This window comes from Maylandia zebra, linkage group LG8 (assembly GCF_041146795.1).
Source record: "Maylandia zebra isolate NMK-2024a linkage group LG8, Mzebra_GT3a, whole genome shotgun sequence".
Taxonomy (NCBI): domain Eukaryota; kingdom Metazoa; phylum Chordata; class Actinopteri; order Cichliformes; family Cichlidae; genus Maylandia; species Maylandia zebra.
In genome coordinates this window covers 7,732,567-7,749,611 of record NC_135174.1, presented here as the reverse complement: position 1 = coordinate 7,749,611, position 17,045 = coordinate 7,732,567, and the positions used below count along the sequence as shown (strand labels likewise).

General features: G+C 41.4%; 1 protein-coding gene and 1 long non-coding RNA gene across 3 annotated transcripts in view; both read right to left on the bottom strand.

Moving 5' to 3' along the window:
• Window positions 1-3,232, bottom strand: part of LOC143419785 (uncharacterized) — a 35,964-nt gene extending 32,732 nt beyond the window's left edge. For both annotated transcript variants that reach the window (XR_013099784.1, XR_013099785.1), the window contains exons 1-2: window positions 3,108-3,232; window positions 1,851-1,877 (exon numbers count right to left, since the gene is read on the bottom strand). This is a non-coding gene — a long non-coding RNA (uncharacterized LOC143419785). The remainder of the gene's footprint in view (window positions 1-1,850; window positions 1,878-3,107) is intronic.
• A 10,594-nt stretch (window positions 3,233-13,826) lies between these two features.
• Window positions 13,827-15,534, bottom strand: rasd1 (RAS, dexamethasone-induced 1). Its single transcript, XM_004557514.3, has 2 exons — window positions 15,158-15,534; window positions 13,827-14,903 (listed from the first exon to the last, which is right to left on the bottom strand). The coding sequence occupies exons 1-2, from the start codon at window positions 15,426-15,428 to the stop codon at window positions 14,374-14,376; spliced, it is 801 nt and encodes a 266-aa protein (XP_004557571.1). The 5' UTR covers window positions 15,429-15,534; the 3' UTR covers window positions 13,827-14,373.
• Window positions 15,535-17,045: the final 1,511 nt, after the last annotated feature.

The window sequence follows — 17,045 nt, the reverse complement described above, 5'->3', positions numbered from 1 at the left end:
CTGACGATTGTAAAAAGCTGCGAGCATTAGCAGAGCTGCAGATTGAATTACCACTGCAACATGCAGTCAGCACATGCACCACCACCGAGGTAATTAAGTCCTCCAAACCCTTGAGTCATCGCCCACCTGTGGTACAACTGATCCATCATCAGACTTGTGCGATTTAGGCGGCCACAAGATGCCTGTTATATTGTTTCTGTTTGAATTATGTGCGTCACAGGATCTGTTACCACCCCATCTAAAGACACACATACACACTCACATCAGAAGGACCTTTGATGAAAGCGCCTTATGTCTTTGGTAATTCAATACTCACTCCTGTGTCTCATCTTCTTCAATCCAAAGCCTTTGTAGAAGGCAAGACACACAAATAATCAGTTTCTTCTTACTAGATTCATTTTGTCATCCCTGCTGTTCTGCTGCTATTTATCCAAGAAGTTCTGAAGAGAAATTTACCCCGTCAGGGTCCTTGCAGCACTTAACAGTCATTAGCATGGCATGAAGCCAGGCAGCTATTAGGAATAAAGCTAACCACTTGGTAATTGCTCCAATTTACATAATATGTGTAAATTGTTGTCGTTAAAAGAGCATTAGCGATTAACGCTGACTCCTCAAACTACAGGGGGACCACTGAGTCTTTAGAGCAGGTTGGCAGGACAGGAGATGAATCCTGAAATCATTATAAGTCATCACATTTGAGCAAGCTTTTGTTGCATGCAGGTAAACTGTCTGAGTTGAGAGCAAAGAGGAACTACATCTGTTGAAGTGCTCTCTTAACACCACTGGCTGTCTTTTAATTATGTCTTGGGTACTTTACTCTCATTTCACAATGTATATGTATCATAGGCTGGATGTATAAGATGGATGTAGCCACCCTGGTGTCACCATATGGTTTTGAACTCATCATTTGTTGCCTTAGCATTCATGTCTTGGCCGTCAACACTTTTCTTTCTTTATCTTTTGATTTTTTTTTTCTGAGCTAGAAGTGACCATCTTTGGATGTTTAGTAATCTGCATTCATAAACTGTATGCAAAGACAAATCTGTTTCTGTTAGCCAGTATGAATAACTGTACAACTGTCATTATGGTCACAGTGACCAACTAACTGACACTCAGTTGGTCACTCTGGTGCACATCATTGTTGTTATCAGGCTGTCAGACAGAATACCACTAAAAAACATTGTGGTCATAGTAGAGGAAGTGGAGGAGGTAAAAAAGCTCAACTATATGTCTGGGAAAGCTGCGGGAACAACAGAACCTGTTACCAGACGTGATGGATCAGAACAGAACATGGAATAACACCCCATACGAGTTCTGTGGGTTAAAAAAAGAGACCCTCCAACAACACACAAAATTAACCCCCTGAACCCCCCTCCCTCGCCCTGACCAAAGGACAGCTACTGGAGAACGCAGCAGCAAGCTCCCCCATACAACATGCATTCCTCCAAAAGGAAACAGCTTCCAGATCAGAACTACTAACTCGGCTCTCACTCAAGTCTGGAAAATATACTTGAAACCTTAATCAAGAATGAAGAGTGACTTCCCTCTAGACAAAAAGAGAAGAAAAACAAAGGGTAAGACTGACAGTGCGCTCTGTTAGTGTAAACAGCACAGCAGAAAGGTATGGAAAATGTATGGAAGAGAAACCCCAAAGCAAAAACAAACAAAGATACTAACAAACACACACCCAGAAAAAAACAGAGGGAAAAAGGGGGGATATAGTTACATAGACAGTGGTAATGAAGGCAACGCAAGTGAATGAATTAAATAAAAATAAAATAAATATATAAACGCTTCTACATCTGAGTTACGATGAAACAGGAGGGTATAGAATTAAAACGCTACGTCACCTGACCGTATCTCAGTGAGTCCAGGCCCTTTGAAGAGGTAAGAAAAAAGAAAAGGGGTTTATCGTCTGAGTAAAGGTGCTGTGCTGATCAGAAAGGCAGCCTGTCTCAGTTACTCTGCGGGCGGCACAGTGGGGTGGTTGTCGATGTACCAGACGTAATAAATCAGATCAAAAACTACAGCAAGAAAATACTGATAAGGAGGGAAAGACAACCACAGTGGAGTGGAAATAAAAAATGTGCGTGATATACCAGGACAAACAGATAACCCCATTAAAAAATAATTAGACAAAAAAGACTAAATGCAATTTCTTGTCATTTGGTCAAAATTATATAAATTATGGAGTGCCTTCAAAATAACACTGGTGAGTAAAACAATAATAATATGCCTTTGCTGGGAGTCAAGTTTGTATTTATAGTTCTTGATTCCTGGTCTGTTCATGTCTGTCCTTGTCTCATTATTGTGTTTTGTTATTCCTTCAGTCTCCCTGCTCATGTCTCCATGTCTGTTTCTTCCTGGTCCCAGTGTTGTGTGTTACTTCCTGTTTTACTTTGATAGTCTCTAGCTTGCTTCCTTTGTCTCATTTGTCTGATTAGTGTCAGCTGTGGCCAGTTCTCTCGCTATCCTCTGTGTCTATATTGTATGTGTTCATTATTATCAGCAAATTTAAGGAAACCCCAATACACGATATTTAGAAATCGTTCAACATACACCATAAGAACGTTTTGATAAATAATATTGAATTTAAATTTGTTGAGGTGAAAATAAACAATAAACCGTACTGGGATACTGTAAAAAATTAAATGTGTTGCAATACACACTGTCATGTCCTATCATATAGATAATATATGAAATATTATGTAGTATTATGGGGAAGCACACACAAAACAATTATTTAAACAATATATGTACTGCAAAAAATAAGAATAATTAAAAACAGTAACACAATCAATCATCTAATTCACTCTTCATCAAATCAAAAACACAAAAAATACAAATTGTTTACTGAGTGAGACAACCTGCAGTACCCACAAATATTCATAACTTAAAGTCAGAAAAAGACATCATGCACTACATGGCCAACAAACCAGCTTTAAGAACCAATAATAAATATAACCACATCATCAGCATTACAGTCAAGGAAGCAACACTGTGGAGTAACTGCACAGAGGAAATGAACACCTGTTTGTCACTACATAAGTTCACACAATTATATAAAATCAAAAATTATACAGTTTTATTTTATTCATTTAACTCACCATCAGTTAAAAAGGTAACTCTCCTCTACCAAGGGCTGCTGAGAGGCCTCTTTACGAGGCCCTGTGAAGATGTTAAATGTTCAGAGCCCACAGTTTTCTCTTGTTTTCTTAAATCGAAGCTGCCAGCTTAGATGACAGTCATTGACTCAAGTACAAGACAGAAAGAGAGGGGAGTAGTCATCTGGACACAGACAGCGCAGCTGCAGATGGCACCAAAATTAGATGTGTGAGCAATTTTCACGTGTGTGTTTGGGTGTTGGCATACATCTGCTGCTTCTGCTCTGTGTTTGTCTGCTTTGCACTATTGTGTGTCTTCAATTGTCTAGATTTTCTCTGTGCAAGTGAGAGAGACTTAAAACAGGGGAAAAAAACATAAATCGGAGTTCACATTGTTTTTTTACTTAGCTTAGACATACCCCAAGCATTTTTCGATTCATCCTTTATGCTGTTCACTAAAACATTTTCCCCTTGAAAGCAAGTTTTTCAGCCTACTAGAACCTCACTGAGCTGGAGCTGTGGCTGCTGTTTTAGCTTAAAAAGAAAAGCACAATAACAAGAAAAGTCGCTGAACAGGAGCCAAGAACAGCAGCCGCTTCACCCTTTAATCTGAGCTCTTTAATTATCTTCGAGCAACGAAAGGTCAGTTTCTCAAGAGTATGATGTAATAAATGGATTATCTTGACAAAATGACTTTATTGTTTGGAAAGCAATCCGCTCCATTTACTGTATATATAAAAAACCAAAACACAGTAACGAGATGATGAACTTAATTAACTAAAACCCAGTTATGCTCATTTTTGGCTTTAAATGTGACAGTCAAATGAAATCATCTCTGAGTGTGATTTCAAGTGCTTTGATCCAAGAATTGGATGAAATGTGAAAGAAAAGTCATTTCTATTGGAATGAGCTGTGTATTATTATCCCTGTGGAGGTGTTTTATTAAGAGCAAACAAATGGCAGGTAGCTTTTTCTGAAGGAAAAAGAAGCTGATACTGTCAACTCTACTATTCCATTAGTGATCGTGTAATTCACAGTATAAAAAAAATCCACGAAGCACGTATGAAAGGCAGACCTCTGTTACTGTATAACTGCAGATGACTTCCTGTGGGTTAGTTATAATTAGTCGACCGTGTACTGCTGATGTGGATGTGGACAGCTGCTTTTGGAAGCCGACCAACCAAAAAATCAATAGGTGCACGTTCAGCAGACGCAAATCAACAGTCACGCAGCGCTCCGGTAAAAACTCACACGCAGAAAAGTGTTAAACCTGATTTATTAAGTAACCGGGCCTGTATTACTCATAGAGTGCATTGTTTCTGCATGCATTCAGTTCTTGCACACCCTCTTCCTGTTTACACTTTAACCAAAATCTGAGCCAGTGAGGAAATTGCTGTTTCAGAGGTTCAAAGTTTATTCGTGGTCCGGAGAGCACGTTTGAGACACTGAGCCACAGGAAATTGATGCAAAGTTGCAAAAATGTTAATGAAAATTTTAGAGAGAAGGTATGTTCGATATTAGACGTAGCTGCTGAGTGTGATTGCAAAATCCGGTCGCACTGCCTCAAGAGAATAGCAAGGGACGAAACAGGAGCAAAATCACATAATATGCAGATCTTAGTTTTGTGCTTCCACTAAACATTCTGCACTGTATTCTTCATAAATTGGTGTTCATAGTTTTTCTCATTGCATGGTAGAGTTTGAGTTATGTAAGAGTTGGAAGCATTGTGATAATTGAGGAACAGGACTTGAGTTCTGTTGGGCGTCCAGCCCAATCCAGCCCTGATCCGGTTACTTTGTAATCAAGACTTACACTGTCAGTTTCATCTCGGCATGTCTGAGCTGCAGTGCTCTGCTGAAACATAAATACATTACAGATTAAGACAGCTCACCCAGAGCCCGGGCTACTCATCATCCCTGCATCAGTCAATCATTTCGTGCAAGTGGACAGTCTGGTGTCTCAACAACTGGTCCACTCAGTCTGGTATTATATGATAACAGTCCACGGGCCTGTTGTCTTAGGCTGCAAATAAAACATCTCTCCTTCCTCTGCTACAAAATCTCTAAATTTTAAAAGGACATAATGAGCTTATTTCTCACTAAATGTTCTGTGCCAACTCAGTCTGTCGAGCAGTGCATTTATGTACAGTTACATAAGGTGGCTCATAACTCAGAGGGGCTCTAAGGTTACTAAAGAATCCAGACGAGCTTTGATTTAACCCTTGGAGATCCCTAAAAAAGACATCCACCTTGGTCCCTAATGGACATAAATGTCCCTAAGGACCTCTGAGGGTTAATTATGCCCAAATGACAAATTACAGTCGCACAGTTTTCCAGTTGACCAGCCTTTTATTAGAAGACTTAATTTGGTGATGTTGCCAGTGAACACAAGGGAGCAAAGTTCCCCTCTGCTAGATAGTGATATTGTTATTTGTACAGCAAATTAAATTTGTGTGGCAACGTTGTAAGAAGGCTCCATGAAACAATGTATCTATTCACTTAATCAGGACAGCGTCTAAGTGATCTGAAAATAAGTATTCACTTCATTAGTGCAGAAGCCCGTTGTTTACACAAATATCTAATAAGCCAAAAACTCTACATTCAGGCGTGTAGATGTGGTTTAGGATGACCTGCTGAAGGACAGAAATTTCAGAAATTTTATAGACACTGCCGATCTAGTCGCATTTCCACACAGAACTGCTAAATGAGGGTATGCATAAAAGCCTCTCTGAATGCAACACATGGACCCTTGAAGCAGATGGGATACAGACAACACCTTAACTGACGCACTCTGTCAGGAAACCGACCTACAACTTTGGGATGTGGTGGAACAGAATATTTGCAATATGATGGATGTGAAAAATCTGCAGCAGCCGTGTGATGCAATCACATGTTGAATCTATTCAATGAAAAAAACCCAGACAGGTCTGAAGGCAAATGGAGGTCCAACATGGTATTAGCAAGGTGTACTTAAGAAAGTGGCTGGTGAGTCTATCTACAGGGAGTGCAGAATTATTAGGCAAGTTGTATTTTTGAGGAATAATTTTATTATTGAACAACAACCATGTTCTCAATGAACCCAAAAAACTCATTAATATCAAAGCTGAATGTTTTTGGAAGTAGTTTTTAGTTTGAGCTATTTTAGGGGGATATCTGTGTGTGCAGGTGACTATTACTGTGCATAATTATTAGGCAACTTAACAAAAAACAAATATATACCCATTTCAATGATTTATTTTTACCAGTGAAACCAATATAACATCTCCACATTCACAAATATACATTTCTGACATTCAAAAACAAAACAAAAACAAATCAGCGACCAATATAGCCACCTTTCTTTGCAAGGACACTCAAAAGCCTGCCATCCATGGATTCTGTCAGTGTTTTGATCTGTTCACCATCAACATTGCGTGCAGCAGCAACCACAGCCTCCCAGACACTGTTCAGAGAGGTGTACTGTTTTCCCTCCTTGTAAATCTCACATTTGATGATGGACCACAGGTTCTCAATGGGGTTCAGATCAGGTGAACAAGGAGGCCATGTCATTAGTTTTTCTTCTTTTATACCCTTTCTTGCAGCCACGCTGTGGAGTACTTGGACGCGTGTGATGGAGCATTGTCCTGCATGAAAATCATGTTTTTCTTGAAGGATGCAGACTTCTTCCTGTACCACTGCTTGAAGAAGGTGTCTTCCAGAAACTGGCAGTAGGACTGGGAGTTGAGCTTGACTCCATCCTCAACCCGAAAAGGCCCCACAAGCTCATCTTTGATGATACCAGCCCAAACCAGTACTCCACCTCCACCTTGCTGAGTCGGACTGGAGCTCTCTGCCCTTTACCAATCCAGCCACGGGCCCATCCATCTGGCCCATCAAGACTCACTCTCATTTCATCAGTCCATAAAACCTTAGAAAAACCAGTCTTGAGATATTTCTTGGCCCAGTCTTGACGTTTCAGCTTGTGTGTCTTGTTCAGTGGTGGTCGTCTTTCAGCCTTTCTTACCTTGGCCATGTCTCTGAGTATTGCACACCTTGTGCTTTTGGGCACTCCAGTGATGTTGCAGCTCTGAAATATGGCCAAACTGGTGGCAAGTGGCATCTTGGCAGCTGCACGCTTGACTTTTCTCAGTTCATGGGCAGTTATTTTGCGCCTTGGTTTTTCCACACGCTTCTTGCGACCCTGTTGACTATTTTGAATGAAACGCTTGATTGTTCGATGATCACGCTTCAGAAGCTTTGCAATTTTGAGACTGCTGCATCCCTCTGCAAGATATCTCACTATTTTTGACTTTTCTGTGTCTGTCAAGTCCTTCTTTTGACCCATTTTGCCAAAGGAAAGGACGTTGCCTAATAATTATGCACACCTGATATAGGGTGTTGATGTCATTAGACCACACCCCTTCTCATTACAGAGATGCACATCACCTAATATGCTTAATTGGTAGTAGGCTTTCGAGCCTATACAGCTTGGAGTAAGACAACATGCATGAAGAGGATGATGTGGACAAAATACTCATTTGCCTAATAATTCTGCACTCCCTGTATGTTGTTTGTGCCTGAATAAAGGAGTACATTGCATGATAGCGCAATACTTTAGGGGAATAGATGTAACTTAGAGTAGACTTTTTAGCTTCCAGAGGTATATTTTTGGGAAGTAAAGTGAGACATTCAGCAGTAATAAATTATACCAACTGTTAGCATGGTGGTGGTAGCATCGTGTTGGCAGAACTGCTAAATTAAATGAAGAGAATACCAGAGATGGGCAGTAATGTGTTACTGTAATCCGATTACTTTTTCAAGTAACGAGTAAAGTAAGGGATTACTGTTGCAAAAAAGTAATTGATTACTGTTACTTTCCTGTAAGCATGCTGTGTTACTGCGTTACTAAGTGAGAGTGTCTCATGACGATGACGTACGGTCGTGTGACGTCATACACAGACACACAGACGTGTGCAGATCAACAATGGATACTATGGAGTGGGGAAGAGAGTACGACCATGCAGCATTTAAAGCGTGGACGTACTTACATTACTTTGAGTTTGATTCCGTAAAAAGTGACAAAAACATTAGCGTCCGCTGTTCACTGCGTGGGAAGAAAACTTGTTTTTACAGCAAAAAAATTAACTTCAAATCTGAGCAAGCAACGAGCACACTGCCACAGGAATGTGACATTCACAGAGAAACCCCCGGATCCCCCCCACTGACATGACCACTGCTGCACCGGGCAAACCTCCACCTGCTCCACTCCTGCTAAACAGGTGACAGTAGATTTAAGAGCGACAAAACTTAGTGCAGCTGGATGTTTGATTTGATTTATTCTTTGCTGTGTTTTACTTGTATCTATTTGAAAGAGTGAGTGTAAAGACAAAACATTTTATTTTATATGCTGGAATATGCAGAAAACAGGTAGGTTTAAATGACAGTTGTGTATAATTTATTTTTGCTTGATACAATGTGCATGAAGTTAAAAGATTAAAACTAATAAAACAAGTTTTAAAAAGAGACTTTTTCATTTGATTCAATTGTACGTGATGGATTATGCAGAAAAAATAGAATTGGGCTGAAAGGTCTGTTGCTTTATAAAGTATTCAGGTTGTGTATCATGTTTTTTAAAAGTAACTAAGTAATAAAGTAACTAATTACTTTTGAAAAGACGTAATCAGTAAAGAAACAGGATCACTTTCTTAGAGAAGTAATCAGTAATTAGTAACTAATTACTGTTTTCAAGTAACTTGACCAACACTGGTGAATACTATAACAAAAGAGATAGACCACCCTATAATTCTTTGCATAACCTCAAACTATTGGTTGAGAAGTCTGGACAAGAACAAGTCAGGAGTCGATAACAATCCTGGCACATCCTCAGAAAGTCCAGCAGTAACTTCACCAGCCAGGACTTGGCCTGGAAACCACAGTGAAAGAGGAAGAGGAGGAGGCCCAGGAACACATGGCGCATTAACAGAGACACTTGGAGGAGTTTTGGAGAATATTATCCAGAGTCAAGGCCTGGCAGTAGGTCATCGGTGGATTATGGGGTAAAGGGACTTAAAGAGCTAAGACGGGTAGAAACTTGTGAACAGGGGTATTTATTTAGGAAAGTGACCCCAAACACACATTTAAGCCGATTGTGGAATGAATTAAGTAGGCAGTAAGCTGGCCATTCTTAAATATGTCATACTTCTTGACCTCTTGCAACCATAGTTATACAAGAAGCTAGTTGATGGCTAGTGTCTAGTTAAGGTGCAACTTACTAATGGAATGTTTAACTGAACATAAAATTTGGACAGCAAAATATTGTTTTAATGTCAAGAATATCTACATATCTATATATTGTATGCTAATTCTGCCTCTGAAAGAGAATGGTGCAAAGAAATCATAGACAGTCATTCATGTCCACGATACGTGTAAGTAAAAATCCAAACTCCACTCTATCTAATAAAGTGTTTTTATGTTCAGCACTTGGTTAGATTTATTTGTTTACATTCCAACACTGCTCTTCTTGCTTATCTCCCAGAACACCTGTGACAACATCCCTCCACGCATAAAGTCACCTCTTCACCCCCACTAACTACCTAATGTTCTCAAGCTCTCTGTAAATACGGCATGGTGTTGCATAAGCAGGATCCCACAGACCTCCACTGTGTCATTAGTCATCAAGAAAGTAATTACAGCCCCATCTCTCTCATCGTGTCTGCCTTTGATGACGCATGTCAGGCCTGATTGTTACATCACATCATGACAGCTCTCGCTTCTGCAATAAACTTCTAAGAAGCCTAAGAAACTCAAGGATTCTTTCAATTTTGGAATGTGCGCAGACTTTATGCAGGCCTTGTACTGTGTGTGTGCCTGTGAGTGTATTCCTATTTTGTATTTGATGTAAATACTTACTATTTCTTTCAAAACAGTTTGGACATGATTATGTGTATTAAGGATAACACTGTGAATGACAGTTAAAAGGATTTATGGTTTTGCATTTTGTTTTGAAAGAATCAACATTTCTTGAAGGTAAAAATGTTTTGGTTGGTTCTTACTTTTTGGACATCCCTCTAAGGTTGAGATTAGTCCAAACAAACCATTTGCAGATTTGCATTTACATTATGCACAATAAACTGAGAAACGTGTACACATATTCCATTTTGCAGAAGTTCAAGGACTGCTTATACCTCGTAAACAGGGATTCAATACAATGTCTTATTTGCAGCAATTTAATTATTATTACTATGATCGGTGACTTAGACGACCTTTTGCAAAACTGATCACACACATAGGTGGCAACACCTGTGTGAAAGTATACCCTTAGGTCTGACTTTGTCCTGTGAGGAGCACTTTAGAGTTTTAGAACTTGTTTTGTGCTAAAGAAATGATGCGCTGTGTGCAGCAGTAAATATCAATCATGCTGAAAATAGACTTAATTGGTAGACAACGTAGTGAGTATGTTTAAACTACTGTTTATTTTCCATACCTGGGCTCCCTAAGATCTCTAGTTTGATTATACAGGGCAGGCCTCTGGCGTTTTTCAAATTCTTTATTCCATATTTAGTGGTGAGTCAAACAAAACAGATTTGGTGACAGTTAAGTTAGATACAGGCAATGTACGTTGAGCGTGAAACAAAGGCAAACGGAGAATGTGTCATCACATTCAAAGAGGATGAAATGACCATAATATAAAAATGAAAATCCAAAGAATTGGGAGTTATAATGAAGTTAATAATCACCGTATGTGTGATGATGTCCGTGCAAAGTTTTGTTGAGATTGCATCTACCTGGCAAAAATAGAGTACATACAGACAAATATCACTATAGCATGTATATCATACATCATTATAGCAGTAACGTAGATCATTATAGTAAGATTTATATGTACATAAATATGAAGGATGTGTCAACACTTGGAAGTAAAGCCAAAATATGGCAGAAACATGCAGGACTGAAATCTTCTACTGGGGAGACCTGCTGCCCGGCCCAAATGTGAGCACATACCTTGAACTTCGTAAATGGTAAATGGTAAATGGCCTGTATTTATATAGCGCCTTACTAGTCCCTAAGGACCCCAAAGCGCTTTACATCCACCTGCTAAAGTCCAACTGCTGCAGTCTTCGCTGTACTTTTATGTTGCTCACTGAACACTCATCACTGCTTTTTATAGATGAAGAAAAATAACAATCGGCTTATTAGCTAGCATAAACATCTAGTTAGCTGGCTACACATCAGCTAGCTGCTTTTAGCTGATGTATAGCTATGCCATTAACAGCTATTATGTTAGCATTGACTTTATCGTGTATTGAGCTTCCTAAAAACAAAACTTTAAAAAAGGATGATTTTCACTAACAAACATTTCACTTTGTTGTTTGACCAACAACAATTGACACATTCAAGGCACAAAGATACTTAAAACTATACTTAAACAAAGTTAGTGGAAAAAGAGAGAAATTAAACTTTAAAAAAAAAGTACTTAAGATACTTGGAAACCTGAGGAGAAGGGGTTTATCACCTATGCTGAAACCAGCTGATCATTTGCTGTTACCTCTGGGGAGCTGTTCAGTAATTCATTTTTATGAACAATTTATGATTTTTTTTAATGCTTTGGAGCATCACTTCTTATGCTTTCTTGATGTACAAGAAAGCATCACTTTCTTGTACATTGCATTATGAAACAGCACAAATAGATGTGAACACAGACTGCTGGTAGCCAATTGTCTGAGGCCAACCGACCATCAGTGGTGTTAGAGACTAGATGAGTGTCTGAGCATAAATGCACTCATCACAAAGACATGTAGCGTCCTGATTTGATAGAGAGTAATTACTGATTAAATGGAGCAAAGATGCTTGAGACTAAATACCTGCTCTCAGCATGATAAGAAACACCAAACCACTCTTTATTCACTGGAATGTCTGCAATACCTGAGAGTCTGTGATTAAAATACTTCCAGCTAACAGCATTTGTAGAGACATTCTGAGATGAAAAAAAGAAAGAAACAGAATTCCTGCGCACTTCCTCGTTGTGCAGCTGCTGCTGGCCTGTGTGGCACATTCTGTCCTTATTTACAATGTGTCACTGGCCTTCCTCCCCATTCTGATGGTAGTGCGCGTGTTGACGCCTTTGGCATATGTGATGGTGCTTGTTGATAATAATGAAAAATGTGTGTTCACGGGGATTTGCTGTGTGCAAACGTACATTGTGATCTTAGGTTTTTTTCACTCGAGCGTCACACCAGGCCAATTAGTGTTGCCGTCGTCTTATCAGTGTGGAGATAATAAGATCATTAGCCTGCTGATCTTCACAATGAATGCAGTTGGGAGCACATAGTGTAACTGAACAGTTAGAGGGCAGTGTTATAGTACAGCCCTCTGACCTTGGCCTTTGAGAGACTTTTCCTCTTTCTCAGGTTAACGCAAGATGTTCTCTGTCTCTTTGCCAAGATACAGTATGCAGAATTATTGCTGATAGCGAGCACTTAAAACATCACACACAGAGAATGTACCGAACATTAAGTCTCTGCCTTGTCTCGGGGGACGGAGGCTGGAACTTCTAAATGCAGGTGACAAGGTAGAAAAACATAATAAGAACAAATTATTACTGTTTTTGTCCTGAATTTTACTATTACGTTTTTAAACTTGTCACGATCTGGTACAGGGATTCAAACGCAGAGCGGTAAGGTATCTCCAAGGTGTAGTTTATTTACAGTGCCAGTGCAATATATGTACAGTGAAGGGATCCAAAACTCCGGGGGAATCACAGGGTAACTCGCTCACGTCTTCTTCGCTCACACTCACACACGTTCCCGCAGCAGGGAGGTCGCAGGTCCCGGGGGGGGGGGGGGGGGGGGGGGGGGGGGGGATCTGAGGCAGACGAGAAGGCAGGTCACCAACTAATCACAAATCACGAATATGAAGCACAAGAGCTGTGAGAACACTAACGTTAGGGGTACAATCATCCAGCGACGAGAGGATCTGTGTTCCAGCCTCAAATAGTGCTCCCGGTGATGATGGGTGAGTGTTGTCAGGTGTGTGTGTGGGCCAAGGGCAGGAGCCCACAGTGAGCTCCGCCCAGGCAGAGAGGGAGAGAACAGAAACAGCAATTGTAGCCTTGTGGGGCCGACCGGGCAGGCACGGAGACCATGACAAAAATGTTCGAGAGCACTCAAGGACAGAAGAATCTGGACATTAAAGGGACATGATTTGCATATTTGTACCACAAGCGTCCACCTTGTGACGCAAAACAGCTCACTAAAATGCTTTTGAAGCATGTTTTTAATAGTATTTACAATTCCTGGATAGACCTCAAATTATTTTGCAGGTGGGGTAGAGTGATTTTCACATTTTAGATCCCCTTAATTTGGTCTGTTTCAGTCTTCCTGCAGTTAGTGAGGTGCTAACACATGACTTGTCCCCAGTTTAAATAAACATGAAAGCATTGATTTCCTCTGGGTAATAAAGCCTGTTTTTCTGCACTATATTGTCTTTATTTGATTGGAATTAGGGGCACAAGTAACAGATCCTGCTTGGTTCTGCAGGATAAGTGCAAAATGTAGATATTTGCATCAGTTATACTGAAGCGTCCCAGTCCCAGAGAGCATGACATCTCAGAATGACAAGATCAAATGGGAGATGTGAAGGATATTATTTTGGGCTGTGCTTTTTATCCCCCTTGTTTGAATACATCTATTTATAAGGTGCCTACAGAAATATTAACATTATAAAATAGAAGAAACAGAGATAAATATTTGTGTTGATTTGTGTTTTATTACATTTTATATTTTTCACTGCAAAAGAGAAAAATGACAGTGACAATAAATATACATTCACAATAAAAAATACTCTAGATTGCAACGAAACATTCAAGTGTACTTAGCCTTTAGAAAATCTAGAAGATGTAAACATGACCTCCCCGAAACACTGCACCTCCTCACCCAAAGAGTCTCTCTCTCTCTTTCTCCCGTCTGTAAAGGTATAACGTCAACAAAACACATTTACGCATCTATGCGCGAGTCTCACAGAGTATGAAGCCACGTCACACATCGGGCTCTGATTGACGGAGCAAGCTAACATTCTCGAATGTCTGGTGGGAAACCTTTTTTTTCTTTTTTTGGTAGTTTTAGCGGACTCGTGTCCAGTCTGTGTCCTTTACAAACGGAGCTTCACCGGAGCGCGCGGCAGTCTCGGCGTCTCCAAAACCTCCGGAGTCAGTTTGAGCGCTGCCGGCTGCTCTGACCAAAGGCCGGGCTCTTCTCCTTCAAACGTGTCATTAGAGTCTGAGCTTCATTGTCCGCTTAACTGATCACGCACCTCTCTTTGTCTTTGCCGTGGCCGCCTCCGATGGCCTTTTCTTTAATGTACATGAGGTCGCTGTGCACGCTGGGTCTCCGGGCGCACGGGGTCACCACGCCGTACGCTTCCCCGATGTCCTTCAGCTTCTTGTTTTTCAGAGACTTTCTGTGCAGCATGTCACAGTACTGCACCGACACTTTCCTGTGAAGGTCGGGGCTCATTTCGTGAGGTAGCTTGGCCAGGGTAAACAGAGTCTGAAACATCTTATCCACGTTCTCGTTGCGCTTTGCGGAGATCTCGAAGTACGCGCACTTCTCGTCCCCGGCCACCAGCTGCTCGATTTCCTCCTTCTGAACCTCCCGGTGAAACTCTCTGTCACCCTTGTTCCCGCAGATCACGAGAGGGACGTCGATGTTCTCTTTGATCTTGTTTTTCAGGCACATTTTGGTCTCGTAGATCTGCCGCTTGAGCCGCTGCACCTCCTGGAAGGAGTCTCGGTTGTCCAAGCTGAAGACGAGGAGGAACACGTCACCTGAAAGCAGAGAATATTATTTTGTTTAACCGCCTTTGCTTTTGTTTAAAGTGTTTTCATTTTCTCCCTGTGTGTATGCACAGTTACAATAAAGCACAGGAGGCTCTGCTGCACCCTGCAGCCACGCGCTAAAGCGCACGATGTGCGCTCTGACCGAGTCCGTGCAGAATTTAGAAAGCCCGCATTTGCTTTCTTAGTTTACATAAGGATTCTCTGGTATAAAAAAGGAGACTGATAGGAATGTGGATAAGTACCTGTCAGTATTGAAAGCCTCCTCATAGCAGGGAAAGGATGGTTTCCGGACGTATCCAGTATGTCCAGCTGGTAAACGTCCCCCTTGATGCTGTACACTTTCCTGTGAAAGTCCTCGATAGTCGGCGTGTACTGCTCATCGAATCTCCCGTTCAGGAATCGGGACACGATTGCACTTTTGCCAACTTTGGTGGATCCAAGAATCACCATCCTGTAGCAGTTCTTTGCTGGGATGTCAAAATCGCTTTCGGAGGGCGACATTTTTTTGATCATGTTTAAACCCGGGGTTGGATGTGCACCGTTCGTCTGTGCGTAAAAGGCAGGTGAGCAGCCTTCTGTGTCTCAGTGCTCTCACTTGCGCTCTAGTGTGTTTCTGTCTAGAGGCTGAGCCATATTTATGCGCGAGGCTGACCCCGCCTCTTGTCCGCGTCACAGCTCGGTGAGTACTCGGTGCCCAGTTGAGTGCAACGAAAAGCGGAGCAAACTCCCACCGGTGCGTCAGTCTGTCAATTCTAATTAAGATGGGGAGAGAGCGCCGGGAAACAGAACCAAACAGACCGTCCGAAAAACAGAACATTTGTAACAGTGCGGGGCAGGGTGGCGGGGTCTGTGCGTAACAGCCAAACTAAAAAAAAAAAACTTCCAGCACTATTACCGAGTTAATAATTGACGCTTTTTTCCGGCGTTTAAAACCCACTTTGGCACACTGTGTTAATAAACAGGCTGGACCTTAGACACCATTAAAGCAGACAGCGGATACAGGTTCCTCTAGACTGAGCAGAGCAGGTCATGTTGACTGGAACATCATCATCTAAGGAGAAAAGGGAAAAAAGAAAAACATGCTGAGCAATAATCTAAAGTCTCCACAGCTGTTTACCCACCGCTGTCATTTACAAACAAGGTCACATTCATTGATTTATTCATTCACATCTTCAGCAAGTCCAGCAGCTGCTGATTCATAATCACCATGCAGCAGCAGCTTGAACGGCTGATCGAGATGCTGCAGTTACTATGGAGACCGAAAGGGGGCACTCAGGGCACGACTTTCATCAAGGCGTCTGCCACGACTTACCTAAAAGGGAGAAGGGGGACAAAACTCAGCGTGGAGTGACTTTGCGTGTCTGTGCGCATGTGTCAGCGTAAACGCAGTCTCCGTTTAGTTTCACAGCAAATGCAAAAAAAGGAATTCATCAAACCTTCGATGACCACACTCACTCACCTGTCACTGTGAAAGTGTGCAGTCGAGGTGGCAACAAAGATTTCTTCAGCGGTTCATAAAATTAGTAGTAAATAGTCGCAAAGTGGAAAGTGTGTATCTATGTTGGGAGGTGGGGTTTTATTGGGCAAAACAGGAGACAGCAGTTGATTTTAATATTAGCTCACTGCTTCATTGTGTCTCATCCCTTCAGGTGTGGGGAGTAACGCCCTGACTCGGTGACACAGATGTGGAAATGTGAGAACATCTGCTTGCACAGATATGAGATTCTTCTTCTTTTTCAGCTGCTCCGTTTGGGGGTCACAACAACAGATGATCTTGCCTGCGCCTAAGTCTGTCCCTCTGCGTGTCCATGAACCTCCTCTTTGTGCAGCAGCTCCATCTCCAACGTCATCTGTCCACTATATCCACTATCCCTCCTCTGCACATGTCCAACATGTTCAAATCTCAGTCTTGCCTCTTTAAAAAAATGTTTTAAAAATGAAGCAGTGCATCCTCAGCTAATGTCAAAATGAGCAGCAGGGTTCCATCAGGAGTAGTGTGCTCCATCAAAGTAAGTCAGTGCATCACTGATGAACAGTGATTTCCCAACTTCATCCTCGATGGAAGGAAATAACAGCTGACTCATCACAGGCGTGAGGGATGTCCGGCTGGAAGCAGAGGGAGCCTGGACT